This window comes from Mytilus galloprovincialis, chromosome 10 (genome assembly GCF_965363235.1).
Source record: "Mytilus galloprovincialis chromosome 10, xbMytGall1.hap1.1, whole genome shotgun sequence".
Taxonomy (NCBI): domain Eukaryota; kingdom Metazoa; phylum Mollusca; class Bivalvia; order Mytilida; family Mytilidae; genus Mytilus; species Mytilus galloprovincialis.
This window is the reverse complement of record NC_134847.1, coordinates 24,522,877-24,538,041: the sequence shown is the minus strand read 5'-3', so window position 1 is coordinate 24,538,041 and position 15,165 is coordinate 24,522,877. Positions and strand designations below refer to the sequence as shown.

Genomic DNA, 15,165 nt, shown 5'->3' with positions numbered 1-15,165 from the left:
AAAAAGTTATCGCTATAAAGGGAATCTGGATATTATTAATTTTGAAGTCCCAAACTTTATCTCGAAACCCTGTGTCGGTTTTATCTTTAAGATCATCATCTGTGTTTAAAAGCAAAATTATTTCATCTGGCAAGGAATATAAAAGCAAAAAATGATAATTTGTCTGTATTTATTTAAAAAAAAATATCAAACAAAGGATCCTTAAAATATTTATTATCCCTGAAATTATATTAGGGAACTTGTAGAATAATTATTAAAATGTTCAGTGATTATGTAAAATCACTGGTCATTTTCGGGGATTATGTATATTTACTAATGATTTTAGTGATTCTACATATTCCTTGAAAAATCAATCAGGGATTCTACATAATCCCTGATTATACATATACAAAGGAGAAGGGAACTTTGATACTCAATTGTTTATGATATTAATGAATTCTGTTTTCTGTTTATTCTTTTTCAGAGTCACAAACACGGTATGCTTGCTTAATGTTATTTGATGACGGTCTGTTACCTCTCGGTGGTCTTGGTTCTTCCGAGGAAGTTATCGGGGCAGCAATGGCATTCGGAGGTGGTAGTTCAATGACAGGATCGTTGTCATGTTTGTCTAAACCGAATTCTAAAATTTTAGTTGCACGGATTGTCCATGGGTACGGAAATTCTAGATCCTGTGCTAATCCGGATGAGTCTTGTGATATGGAACTTTTCAGCGATCCTGCTATAGCTTCTAACTGCGATGGGAGAATCACTTGTACTTTAGATGTACTTCCAAAAAGATTAGAAAAGTGCAGCTACACGAGTGATTTTGTGCATGTGGAATATGAATGTGTTGCTGGTAAGATAATCAATGACACAGTTGTCCATTCTCATTGTTTAGGTATATTTATATTGCTTGATCTTTAATTAATACCTGTGTAAAAGATTTGTGGATTGTTGTTTGTTTTGTCGTGTTGGTCGAGGTCAAGGTCAAGTGTTATTTTCGCGACGTCAAACTATGACTTATGGGGAAAAGATGCATTTTTTGCCATATTTTTATCATTAAAACTGATTTAATTTGAAAACGAGTTCATGGACCCCTCTTTTTTAAAATGACATTTGCTAAATATGAGTTATTTCTGAATAAAAAAAAAGGTATAAATCTTTAGGATACTTATAAAATACAGAACTTATAAATTATTTAACAAAAAACAATTTGTGTTTATCTTTTAAAACAAAAAAAATCTGTCTTTCTGTCGAAAGAAAAAATACGGCCACGAATCCGAATTTTGAGCAAATATACCAAATTTCCACCTCATTTTACTCAAAAAGTAGCACATGAAGGTATATTTTTTGTTACATATTTGATTTAATCAGGTAAAAAATAGGCTATATGGAAATTTTTATAATAATGTAAATACCGGATCATAGATGTATCGTATGCCCTTAAAAGCTCAAGATGTAAAGTGATTGTTTGTCCGTTCAAAAATGTATGGGTTTTTATCTAAACCGATTAATGGACGTATTCAATCTCCATTGCTATACAATATGTGTCAGTTGGAAAGTACTGAGTAGCTTAACATATTAAACCTGTTTTCAAAAACGATTTAAACAAAATTTTCTAATGGTCAACCTCTTTTGTTTCTATTTATACTTTTTTATTTGTTTTCTTGCAAATTTTGTTTGCAGTCGTTAACCGTTTATCAATAAAACTTGTGCTTAAATATTTCTTATTTTTTTTTCCAGATAATTCAGTCTTTGATGTTTGTCGGGAAATAACGACGACTGTCTCTGATACGTCATTTTTTGTCGTATCTCCAAATGTTTTCCGAGGCCATTCATCTGAATCCAATCCATGGAAAATATGCGAATGTATTATACTTTCCAGAAATAACTATGACATCATGGCTGACTACATTCATTCGGATATTCGCGTAAGTGGATATAATTGTTCAGAAAGTTACATATTAATAGAGAGCAAAAAATCTCCAAGTCAAGCATCTGTTGATAAGATGGTTGAATTGTGTGGACGTCGGTCAATCACCAACCATTTGTTCCAAGGGTCTGTTCGACTTACATATTACAACAAAAATTTTCAAACAGATGATGGCTTTCTGACTAAATTTAGAGGTAAGTGATTTTGTTAAATTGCGTGTGTTTCCTTGCTTCATTTAGGCACACCAAACGAAACATAGGACAGTAGTAAACACTTGTTTTTGACATTAACCATCTGAATTATAAAAAAAATAAACCGTTAAAAATCGCTAATCAAGTAAAACTAAATTTATCAATAAAGAATGGATTTTTCTTGCAGGTATTAATGTCTAACGTATACTAAACATTAAACGTATACTAAACACGTTAACACACACATATACCATATTATAAAATGCACACAAGTTGGTGTTTACTACTACTTGTCTTGAAATAGTTATGGTAAAAAATCCTTAGGTTTTCTTAATATTTTTAAAGTAAAGACGTATCCAAATAATTTGTTTTAAATAAAACACAACCAAAGTTTAGTAACTGTTTAGCACTATATATTTATGTTTATCAAAGAACAAAGGGATACTTGATGTGTTTTTTTATCCAAAGATCTGCAAGAGGACATTCAATTTACATGTATGACCCTCTTCTAGTTCAAATATGGATAACACATGAAAACAGTAAAAACGAATTGGAAATATAGATTTTTTTATTTGGATGATATATGATTTATCTTTTATTTTATTTTTTTTTTGCATTTCATTATTGTTTTCTTGGGTTCACATTGGACTCTAAATTAAAATCCATTACGCTTTATTTGTAAAGGAAAACATAACAACAAACCATCGATGTATATGACCAATATAGTTCTCTCCTTCTCTTAATCCCTCGGAAATATAGTATTTAAAATATTTTTATTTTTAAGATGTATTCAAATATATATTTCCAGTGACTCAGTCAATGGGTGGACCTGAAATAAAAATGCAATGTGGTCCTGTTACATCAGCAGGACGGGGTACTCCCCGTAACAATTCCCCGAATGGAAACATCCATCGATCATCAGTATGGAGAGATGCCCTTCCGACAACATATCCAAACTTCTTTCCATATAATCGGCCGTTCTGGTATCCGTCGGAGGATATGTATCATCCTTTCAATGACCCATTTACAGGCTATAATTATCAGGGCGGATTTCCCATCAGTCAACCATTAACCTCTACAATCTATAATAATCAGGACAGATTTACCAACAGTCAACCAGTCAGAACAGGTGATCAAAGAACTCTATTGAATCCCTCATCTATCTCAAATGAATCGGGTTTTCAACGGAACGAAAGGATACAATCTACATCTAGCGGTTCTAATCAACCAGTAGATTTTGACAAAACCGTTAACCAATCATTTATTCCGTTCCCCAGGGATCCAAGAAAATTTTCACTGACAAATCCACAGCATATCTTAGTTTCTACTTCACCTAGTGATTCATTTCAATCCAATAAAACTGCGCCTCCCTTGCGACTTTTAGGTGTTGACCCAAGGGTATTAAACAGCAACCGACTTAATTCTAATACAACCAAGAAGATGAATCCGAGTGGGAAACTTGTTTTTCTCAAGAAACTAACGCTTTCATCATCTTCAAATGAGAATATTGTAGCTGAGACCGTGAGAAAGCTTATAAATGTAAATAATAGCAAAGACAGCTCCCTACAAACAGGAAGAACACAAAAGTTGCTTGAAGATGACGATACCTTACCAATGACCACTAAAACAAAAGAGTCCTCTATATCACAAGGCAGAAAAAATAAATCAGAATTAATCATGCAAAACCCAAGGACTCTTCCTCAAACAGGACAAAGACAATTCAAAAAAGACAATGAACTTGGTGATACTATCTTACTACAAGGTATGCAATAATTAATTTCATAATTTTCTTCTCTTAACTTTTTTACAGAATCTTTGCCATTATCACTCCTTATCCAGTGTGAATAGAAAACCTACGTATTCGTAAAATATGTTGACGAAAAAATGCAAAAAGGACTACAGTTTCATGATTGACAATTTCAATCGGCCATTTTTTCCTAGCTTTTTCGTAAAATAATTACATAGTAATCCCTAATTTGCTGTTGTTTTGAGGGGGAAATATCACAATGCGTACATTTAAGGGATATTTGCTGTCGGCGTTTATTCATAAACATTATATTTTTTCAATGAATATGTATAATGCACAAACATGAATAACGAGTAAATCAAACAACATTCAAACTCATTAGTCGAAAACTATTAATGTCATGGCATTTAATGCACATAAATATAGGAAGATGTGGTATGAGTGCCAGTGAGACAACTCTCCATCCAAAAGACAATTTATAAAAGTAAACCATAATAGGTCAAGGTACCGCCTTCAACACGGAGCCTTGGCTCACACCGAACAGCAAGCTATAAAGGGCCCCAAAAATAGCAATGTAAAATCATTCAAACGAAAAAACCAACGGTCCAATCTATATAAAAACGAGAAACGAGAAACACGTATGAACTACATAAACAAACGACAACTACTGTACATCAGATTATTGACAGATGCAAACATTTCCAGCCGGATTAAACGTTTTGATGGTACCAAACCTTCTCCCTTTTCTGAAACAATAGTATGACATCACAACATAGAAAAACACACTATAAAATATCAATTGGAAGGCTTAACTCAATCAAAAAAATTATGAATGTATGAATTTGCAATCTTTAGCCTTTACTAGACTACTCCGTTTCTGCATAGGTAACTTTGCGATAATTACAATTTAGACTGTTTGTATAAACACAATACACTGATATCAATGTTAGTATTTGCTTTACTCTGCTTTTACAATTTTCAGAAGCTTAGCCAGTCTTATAGATAATCTCGTCTGTATTTTAAATACATAAATTAAATTCTTGCCACTTCTGTATATGTTATTCTAATCGGGAATATAGTTTCTATTAATGTTTCCTATGATAATCGTTTTGAAATTATTGTATGCCATGCAGTCACATTTTATTCAAGTAAAGTGCAGCTGCTACTATTCCAGCTACTTACCTTATTTCCTCATCTTTGACATAAAAGGATTCAGTACCAAAATTATGACCATGATATCAACAAGATTTACAATAATTGAAAGTTTTGATACTGATTTATGAACACACATAAAAATGTGACTTCGAACGGCAAATAGCCTAACACTTTTAATATTTAGAACATAATTTATTTTTATTTTGTAGATTCAGAGAGGTTATTGGTGTATATAGTCGCTGTTGTTGGGTTTGTCGCAGTAGCTTTAGCTTGCTTGATAGGTTTCATTTACTGCAAACGACGGTAAGAGTTAGGTTAATATTTAAAAATCCTTACATTCAACCAAGCCGTGTATGAAATCTAAAGTTAAACCACTTTTGTAGACGAAAAGCGCATCTGGCGTATGTACAAAATTTAGTATGATGAGTTTATTTACAACCACTGGGTCGATGCCACTGCTGGTGGATATTTATTTCCTCGAGGGTATAACCAGCCCAGTAGTCAGCACTTTTGTGCTGACATGAATTATCATTGATATGGTTATATTTATAAATTAACTGTTTACAAAATTTTAAATTTTTGAAATACTAAGGCTTTTCTACCTCAGCAATAAATTACCTTAGCTGGATTTGGCAAAACTTTTAGGAATTTTGGTCCTCAATGCTCTTCAACTTCGTACTTTATTTGGTCTTTTTAACTTTTTTGGATTCGAGCGTCACTGATGAGTCTTTTGTACACGAAACGCGCGTCTGGCGTATGTACAAAATTTAGTCCTGGTATCTATGATGAGTTTATTTAGAAGATGAATAAATATAAAATCGTTGATCCTTTGTTTATGAGGAAAATCATATTTTTGTATAAGTTACATACTAATAGTATATAACATTTCAGTTTTAGACGGCGACGTTGAATTCTAAAACAAAAATTATTTGAAAAGAATAATCTTTTTTCATTCATGTATAATAATAAAAGTGCATTTACAGTGTTTTACTTTTCATTTATTTGTATTTAAACCAACTATATGTTTATTGCAGGAATAACGCTAGTCACAATGAAACATCAATGGATGAAGAAAAGAATTACATAAGTTCTACCTACAAACACTGCTGTATCCAACAGCCTTCCAAATAACACTTTCAAATACTAAAATGGTACTAATAGATGTCAGAACAATGATAGCAAAGAATAGGACAATCCCAACAGCGAAAGAAATGACTCCGCCAGAGATAAATGAGATAAACTAAAGTTTATTTTTGCCATGACTTATATGAGAAAATATTTACTATTCCACTTTTTTATTAATAAGTTTTGCTTGTTTGAATTATTAAAATAAAAGCATATTTATTGTTTAATTCATATAAAACATCTTTTGATGTTTCATTTCAAAATACAACCTGTATTTGTTTTACAAAACGATATCTGCTTTTACATTTCTTAAAATATATATTCTTAAATCTTCATCCCTAATCTCAACTACCTCTGCTATTACGTCCTACCGCCTCCGAAACCACCACTGCCTATGCCTTCACCACTGCTTTCGCGTCCACCATCACCATTCTACCGCTTCCGAAACCACCATTGCATGCGCCTACACCACTGCTTTCGCGTCAACCATCACCATCCTACCGCCTCCGAAACCACCGGTGCCTACGCCTACACCACTGCTTTCGCGTCAACCATCACCATCCTACCGCCTCCGAAACCACCGGTGCCTACGCCTACACCACTGCTTTCGCGTCAACCATCACCACCACCACCCCAATAATTTCCACCCCATTCTCGTCACCATTAACACCTAACAGGGGGAGGATATGTGCAAGTGGGTAAAAGGAGAAATGAGAGGATAGATGGAAGAAAGAAGATTAAAGGTAGAAGGAAATCAAAGAAGACTTCAAAAATTGTAAACTATAACACGGAACGAAATCCATTTATCATCAACATACATCGTCAGAAAGAAAAATATTTTTTTCAGATAGTATTTCTTCATTTTTGGAGATCAGCTTCTGACCAACTTGTCCAAGTTAAATAATAATACACGAATTTTTTTTATATATTTTTTTTTTTCTTATTTTTATTATATATATAAGTCGACTGTCGTGCTTTCGATAGAATCATGAAGGTCTAATTCATAAGCTTAGAAATATTGGTATAAGAGGAAACCTATTAAAGAGGTTTATGAGCTATTTACCAAATCGGTAACAAAAAGTTTGTTTTTCTGATCAAACCTCGGATATACTTTTGGTGTAAACGCGGCCGACCCTCAATGATCAATATTAGGCCCTTTGCTTCCTTTTTTTAGTATAATATATAAATGACATGACAACCGACACCGACTGTAATATAAAGCTATATGCTGACGATACTTCCCTTTTCATAGTAGTTGAAGATGAATATGCAAAAAAACAAGCTTAATTCTGATATAGAGACTATCAACAATCTGTCAGTCCAATGGCTAGTTAACTTTAATGCAAAAAGAAATCAGTAAAACCTAATCAGCCACCTCTTTATGTGAATGATAATATAATTTCAGAAGTAGAAAGTCAAAAACACCTTGGTTTAATTTTTCATGAGGATGGTTCGTGGCATTCTCATCTTAATAAATAATTGAAATGATAACACCCAGATTAAATTTATTTCGTGCTTTAAAATTCAAATTGAAAAGAAAGTATTTACAAACTATATATTTAAGTTTTATCCGACCTTAATTTGAATATACAGATATTATTTGGGACAATATTCCAGACTATTTAAGTAATAAACTAGAAAATATGCAATTAGAAGCGGCTAGGATAGTCATGAACTCATGGTGGTACTTAGTTATCATCCAAAAATAAATTATACGACGAAACAGTATAGAAGTTACTATCAAAAGGACGTAAAAAACACTTAATCCCATGCATATGGTGCCTATATTCGTAAAACACACTAAAATAAAAACAAACTTTAGAGAATGTTTTTGTTTTGCAAAACCATTTTTACAAGAACTTTCAAATCTACATTTATAGTACCTGCATTTCTACGCTTAGTGCGTGACTTCTCTGGATCGGGTGTGTAATATCATCACGAACATTATCAGTTATCCTTTGGATAGATTGTCTCCCAAATCTATATCTGGAACGAAGCTGCTCGTCTGTCAAATTATTTAGGGTGGGTAGCCTTTCTCTATACTTTCTTGGTGCCAATGGTTGCCTTATATTACCAGCAAGGTTGCCGAAAAGGAGCATATCTTCCATATTTAATCGATATTTAAATATTTAAAATTACCCCTTTGCCACTTTTAAATTAAAGTAACCTTTAAGTGTTACTTACCTTTAATAAACCTTTGTACAACGTTTGTGCAACCCAGTCCATTTATTTTTAAAAGCTGTTTTATCCCAAAACAACTGTTTAATATTCATAACTATGACACAAGACGAACGACTGACACACAACATATAAAGTGTAGAACAGCATTTTATCAGAAATTGTTCTTCCTTCAGTTATTCGATCCTGGAATGCTATTCCGGACGATATCAGATTAAGTCCATCAAAGTTTACACTTAAACGTCACCTTTAATCAAAGTGTAAGTAAAATACCAAATTATTTTTCTGGGGAAAGGAAAGGACAAATACTTCATGCCAGACTTCGGATGGACTGTAGTAATCTAAACGAAATCTTGTAGAAAGTAAAAACTGTACTTGCGGAAGAATCGAGAGCAGTAAGCATTTTCTTCTCGAGTGTAACAATATATCCCTTGTCCCAATACGTACGATAGAAACAGTTCCGTTACCATACAATATAAAAACTCTTCTTCAAGAGGGAAATCTACTCGTGTTTAAACAAGTGCAACAATTTTCAGTAGATTCAAAGCAATTTGACATAAATATACAATATTAGGTTAATGCCAGAAAAATATAAACTGTTTTGTATGAGGCCAGCTGAGAAACTAGGGAAGTGCTAGGTTTTACCGAGATACAAAAAAAACAATATTTTTCTGACATTGACCTTATATTGTTTTTATACTGCAACTCACATTAAAAAATAATACTTGATCGTTATTTTAAATTGTAACTTTAATTTCATACTTATAATCATCCCTTAATGAATCTCTGATTGTTGAAAAAGTGATGCATGATGAAATTGACATCGCACAAAATATAGCTGTGTTACTATATTAGGAAATAAACACAACTAGTTGCAGTATAAATAGACAATAAGAGTTTAGTGTCTTTAGACTAAGAAATAGACAATAACAGTTACTGTTTAGTGTCTTTAAATATCTACTGTATTTGTACGAGGCTAAGAAACAGGTGAAATGCAAGCTTTAGCAAGCTATGACTCCTGTTTCGAGTCGAGTACAAATACAACTGATATTTAAAGACACTGAACGGTTATTGTCTTTATCCTGCATATAATTCTGTAGATTGTTTGTGCTTTGAAAAACTCGCATTTTTAAATCCCTTGAGCCCGCGTATTAATATTAAAATCACACATTCAGCTGAAGACGGGTTCGCAAAAAAAGAATTTCTAATGGTCAACAACATTACATCGCTCATGGTGAATAATTATCTATTTCAACATGGCAGCTAATTTCAACAGTAAAAACAAATAACAAAACATTATCCAATTTGAAACAGAAGTGTACGAGTTTTCCTACGCTTCAGAATTTTGAGCTGAACTTGACATTCACTTAACATGCATGCTGAAATGGACATGGTTAAATTTGTGACGCATATAATTACATTAGATGTATGTTTCATTATAATATTTTATTCTGATTGGCTAACTGCACATCACGTGTTATTCCGTAAGCAGTTGCATTGCTCAATACAACTTTTCATTCATGATAACACGTGCTCCAACAATAAAGTGCACAGGTGAATTAAAGAATAAAATATATAAAATTCGTGTTTTCATAATCATAGCTAAAAAATGTAATTATAAGTATTGAATGCTTTTTTTTTTTTGTAACTTTATAGGGTTGTAAAAGCGTTGACCGTGCGTACATTTTTAAAATGAAGCGCTTCCGCGCTTCATACAAAATGTACTTCGGTCAACGCTTTTACACCCCAATAAATTTACAAAAAGAAGCATTCAATTCTTAAGTAAACATTCAAGTTTTGAAATCGATGATTGTCAGTCTATGGAAGAAACGATTCGATAAAAACTTTTCTAATATCAACGAGCGATATTATCTTATAGACACGAGTTGCATTGTGGGAAATTTCAGACAAATGTATGACGTTACGCGCGATGTTCGTTCTTCATTGGAAAATCGGTGTAGTTGTCAAGATGCAAGTCCAAAATATATAATTGTGTGATATCATATTCATTGCTATTGTACGTATTTTAAAAAATAACGATTTTTAAAATAAACTATGTTTTATGCTGCATGCGACAAGCTTCACTTTAAAAAAAACGGCGATTTTTAGGTTTACCTTTTAACATATTTCATTTATTGAAACCATTAAACTATGATTTTCGTCAAAACTATTTAATATTTTGAAAAACGTTTTTTTTTTTTTTTTCATTATTAAGGTGGTACCCAACACTTTCACTAAAATTAATCTGGCTCGTTTAATTTTCATAAAATTTTGTCAAAGTATTTACTTTGAGACTTCAATAAAAATATAAAAATTTAAAAATTTTTGAACCAACCGTTGTGTCAGAAAAAATACACTGGTTATATAGCAATTTGACAAACACCAATTTTGATCATTGAGAAGCTTTAATATTCCTTTTACAACACAACGTATAATTAAAACGTTTAGCTGACTTTACAGAGTTATCTCCCTGTAGTGTTAGGTACCACCTAAACAGAATGGTTCCTTCAGTCTTTTATGCATTTTTTATGACGTTATGATGACGTCATAGAAAAAAACGCGTTCCATACTACAAGGGCAAATCTGTCCCGCGGGGGAAAATATTGGGATTCAAGATTTGAAAATCAAAAAACATTTATCTAAAATGAAAAAAGTTTAGTATTTGTATTTACTACATCAATGTACCACCTTAATAATGAAAAAAAAAAAACGTTTTTCAAAATATTAAATAGTTTTGACGAAAATTTAAAAATCTCTATTCGTCAGGCCATCCGTCTGCGGATGCGCAAATATTCAATATCAATAAAAGTGTCATGTGACGTGGAAAGTGTCCCGGATGAGGTGTCGGATAACACACGCGGAATAAGCCTGAAATTAAAGTGAAATTGATGATTTACCCCCATTTACCTTATGGAGGTAAAACGCATTCGGAAAAAATACTATATCAAACTTGCTTGAATGCATTATTTTTTAGTTATACTACAACGCAGATCTATGAACATACTGATATGCCTGGACTGGGAATAAGACACCAGGGTTTGGGTATCCCCCCTTTTTTTGTTGTATCTAATATACATTTTTTTTCTAAAATTTTTTTTATCGAAAACACAATCCTCCTTTTGGGTACAGGTAACACGTGCGTGCCCTTCTCATATTTCATATGAATTCAAAATTGCCGAACAATTTAAATGAAGAATGGTGCATAATCATATGAGGACCTTACTTTAACCAAACTTCACAGAAACTATAAATTCAGGATCTTTTGAAATCATAGATGAAGCCAATAATGATTGGCCCGACTATTTCCCTTACAGGAAATTCATAGGCAGAACAACAAAAGAGAGAATCATTTTTGCCCCCCCCCCTAAACCCAAGTTCCTTTAGAATATTAGAATTAAAAAAATCTGAATCAAATGTATGTTGGTTTTTTTTATATAAGAATGAGGTTTTTTTTTCATAAAACGAGGTTAGACAATATATTTTAAAACAACCCGTGCTTCATTCAAATCCTTCAAAACACGATGTTATATCTTCATCATTATACATTTGGCCGGACAAATAGCGAAAAACCGTAAAATTGCTATTTGTCCGGCTTGCCGGATTAATAGACATTTTTGACTATTTGTCCGGCTAGTGCCTTTATTATATCAATGCGATATTTGTCGTAAATCATAGCGATGATTTTTTAATATCAAAAATTTATGAATGCCATACTTTTTCTAATATAACTGCTATAGTTTTCTAATATAAATGAATACGATAACACGTCACAATGCATGTCAAGAAAACTGCAAACATAATTCACAAACTTAGATCATGACCGGTTTAATGTTTTAGGATCAATATCACTAAAATATAAAATTTCGTAACTGTAACAAAATTAACGCTTACATGAACTTATCATTTCAAAAATGTTGCTTGACCCTATTGATAGTTGAAAGTGTTAACAACCTGTTCAGTCTATTGTTTTAAATCACATGGTTTAACCTTCTAACTAACATGTTTAACCCCGCCACAGTATTTATTTATGTGCCTGTCCCAAGTCAGGAGCCTATAATTCGTTTGTTTATGTGTTACGTATTTGTTTTTCGTTCATTTTTTTTATATAAATAAGGCCGTTAGTTTTCTCGTTTGAATTATTTTACATAGTCTTATCGGGGCCTTTTATAGCTTACTATGCGGTATGGGCTTTGTTCATTGTTGAAGGCCGTACGGTGACCTATAGTTGTTAATGTCTGTGTCATTTTGGTCTTTTGTGGATAGTTGTCTCATTGGCAATCATACCATATCTTCTTTTTTATATTCAAGCAATTCAATCCAATATAGCTCCAAATTACAATAAATAGCCAAGTGGTAAAATAAATAATCCAAACAATTTAAAATGTACAAATGCTGATGTCCCGAACTTTGAAGATACCAACTGAGTAGCCTCAGACTATAAATTGGACAACTTCAGATACAACGAAAATCGATCGAAAATGTATTTATTATTAACATAGAAAAAAAATATTGAGAAGGAAAACAGTTCTTTTTGGATATCAAAGACATTTCCCCTTGGTAAATCGATATCTCTATGAACATAATCAGCTCGCCGCGTGGACGCTCTTTTACATCGCGATGACCGTGAGGGCATTTCGATGTATTGTTGCCACAGAGACTTGACTCTCGTTTTTGACTAGTAACCGATCGTATAATTACGCGAAAATTTCTTAGTGCAAAATAACAATCCGTATCGCTTGTTATAAATTCATTTCATCAATGAGTACAAAAAAAAATGTTTAAAACACAAATAGATAAGATGTAAATGTCTTTTGACGTTAGAAATGTGTATATATCTTTTCTATATTTATAAATTTAGATCGTTCAGTTGGAGGACAGGAAAGCAGTTATTTATAAGGGGAAATTTTAAAGATTGATTTATAGATATAAGAAGACAGTGCATGAGTTCGAATGAGACAACTTTCCATCAAAGTAATAATTTGTTTAAAGTAAACCATTATAGATCAAAGTAGGGCCTAAAACACGGAGCCTTGGCTCGCATCGAACACCACGCTATATAGGAACATGATTGATTGATTGTGGGTTGCTTAATGTCCAGTGGCAAATATTTCATGCATATTCAGGACGAGAACAAGTTCACAATAAATACAATAGGTAGGTCTTGTCACAATAGAGGCCATCTGGGATGATAGTCGGGGAAATTTGGACTGCCACTGGAAAATGAGGGCTTGTCTGTAATTAGTTTAATTCTTATTGCTCTAAAGAAATGTTTGAAAACAAACAGAACGTATAAAAGCAATGGTCGTTAATTCGCACACGGTCAAACAATACTAGTACACCAATGAACTGCAATACACATTCTGAGGTCATGCAGGTTCATACAACACTCGTCAACAGCAATACACAAACGTAGACTAGTCCGGCAGTATGCGGAGCTTTATAGTGATATCTGGGCTGCGTTCAATATCGTAGGTGCTACGTAGCGCTACGTAGATTTTGACTATTGAACGTGTAGCTATATACTAGTTGTTACATAGATATTGATCGCTACGTAGCTGCTACGATATTGAACTCAACCCTGTACAGTATACAGATACATCATAGCTATATCTGTAGGGCTGTATCTCTATAGTAAGACACTCAATTACAGGATAAAGCGTCTTTCATGCATGGTTAGGATCGTAATTGGGTGAGACAGTCTTGACAAAGTCATGGAAACACACACCGCCGCTGATACATATATATACAGGAAAGATCTGACAAAAAAAATCAACTTTTTTATTTGCAGTTATTTCCCTTTATCTTTTTGACAGGGAGACGGTTTAATATTAGGGAAACCTTGTTTCCGAATCCCTTAGTATTAATGTATCATTGTACTTATATGTGTGTGTCATGTACAGGATTTTTTTAAATAAAATGTGTTTGAAGTAAAACAAAAAATATATCATACGTTTGCACGAAAGCACAAAGTCTTGTAATTCAATTGCATTATACATTATTAATAAGTAAATTTGAAATAATAGTGCATATATTTTTAAAATTAGTAATTCAGCTAATCTTGTATGTAGAATGATCATCACTTGATATTTTTTTTCAACTACTTATATGCGACCTTGTATTTCATTTCATTTCGTAATATCAGTTCGCGTGTGGTTTTGTAGTCATACCACGCCGGTTCCAGTGGCATTGCTATAAAATAATGTTTTAAATTAACTTAATACAAGTTGCAACATCTATATCCTCTCATTCCAAACGTCTACGCTATCTTTCATAATAAATCACACCAGTTTCACCCTTCGAGGAACGCAAGGACGTAAAAATAACAGCAAAATATACCAACATGGCTTATAAAATAGTACGCCAACGTCAGTTGTGCGTCTTTTCAATATACATGTAATACTCAGTCTTCACTAGATTTTTTTTTTTTTTTTGGTTTGTTGCCGTTATTTATCTTAAATATACTGATGTTGATTTAATTAGTATTTTCACATCTTCAACTTTCCGTTACCCACACATGTGTTCATCGAGTTTTCCATTTGAGTTTTCTGTTTTTCTGAGCAATGAATCACTTTTCTATGAAAAAAAATATGTTATCCTGGTTCTTTCTGTTATGCCTTTATTAATTTTTAAAACCGTTCTAATGTCATCTGTCGTTCTACGTCTGATTTTTTTTTTCATTCTTGTAATATCAATTATTTTTAAGACTTCAAAATACAAATGTTATGACCTTTAAAACCTTCGGGTCAATACCTGAACCAAGATTTTGGTTGTCAAAAGGGTTGGTAACTTTATTTTTAGTAATTCTATTTATTGCGGTATACTGTATGGCAGAAAGTAAGTAAAAAACTTAATTGCAC

General features: G+C 32.6%; 1 protein-coding gene across 1 annotated transcript; it reads left to right on the top strand.

Moving 5' to 3' along the window:
• Positions 1–495: 495 nt before the first annotated feature.
• Positions 496–6,345, top strand: LOC143049047 (uncharacterized). The gene is made up of 5 exons (XM_076222844.1): positions 496–835; positions 1,723–2,106; positions 2,912–3,865; positions 5,215–5,308; positions 6,040–6,345. The coding sequence occupies exons 1-5, from the start codon at positions 559–561 to the stop codon at positions 6,134–6,136; spliced, it is 1,806 nt and encodes a 601-aa protein (XP_076078959.1). The 5' UTR covers positions 496–558; the 3' UTR covers positions 6,137–6,345.
• Positions 6,346–15,165: the final 8,820 nt, after the last annotated feature.

Bases quoted from the DNA above. Each gene is read 5' to 3' on its own strand.
- LOC143049047 (XM_076222844.1), top strand. From the start codon at position 559: ATGGCATTCGGAGGTGGTAGTTCAATGACAGGATCGTTGTCATGTTTG. The intron at 3,866-5,214 runs GTATGCAATAAT...TTTATTTTGTAG, and splicing joins TGATACTATCTTACTACAAG to ATTCAGAGAGGTTATTGGTG. The intron at 5,309-6,039 runs GTAAGAGTTAGG...TGTTTATTGCAG, and splicing joins TTCATTTACTGCAAACGACG to GAATAACGCTAGTCACAATG.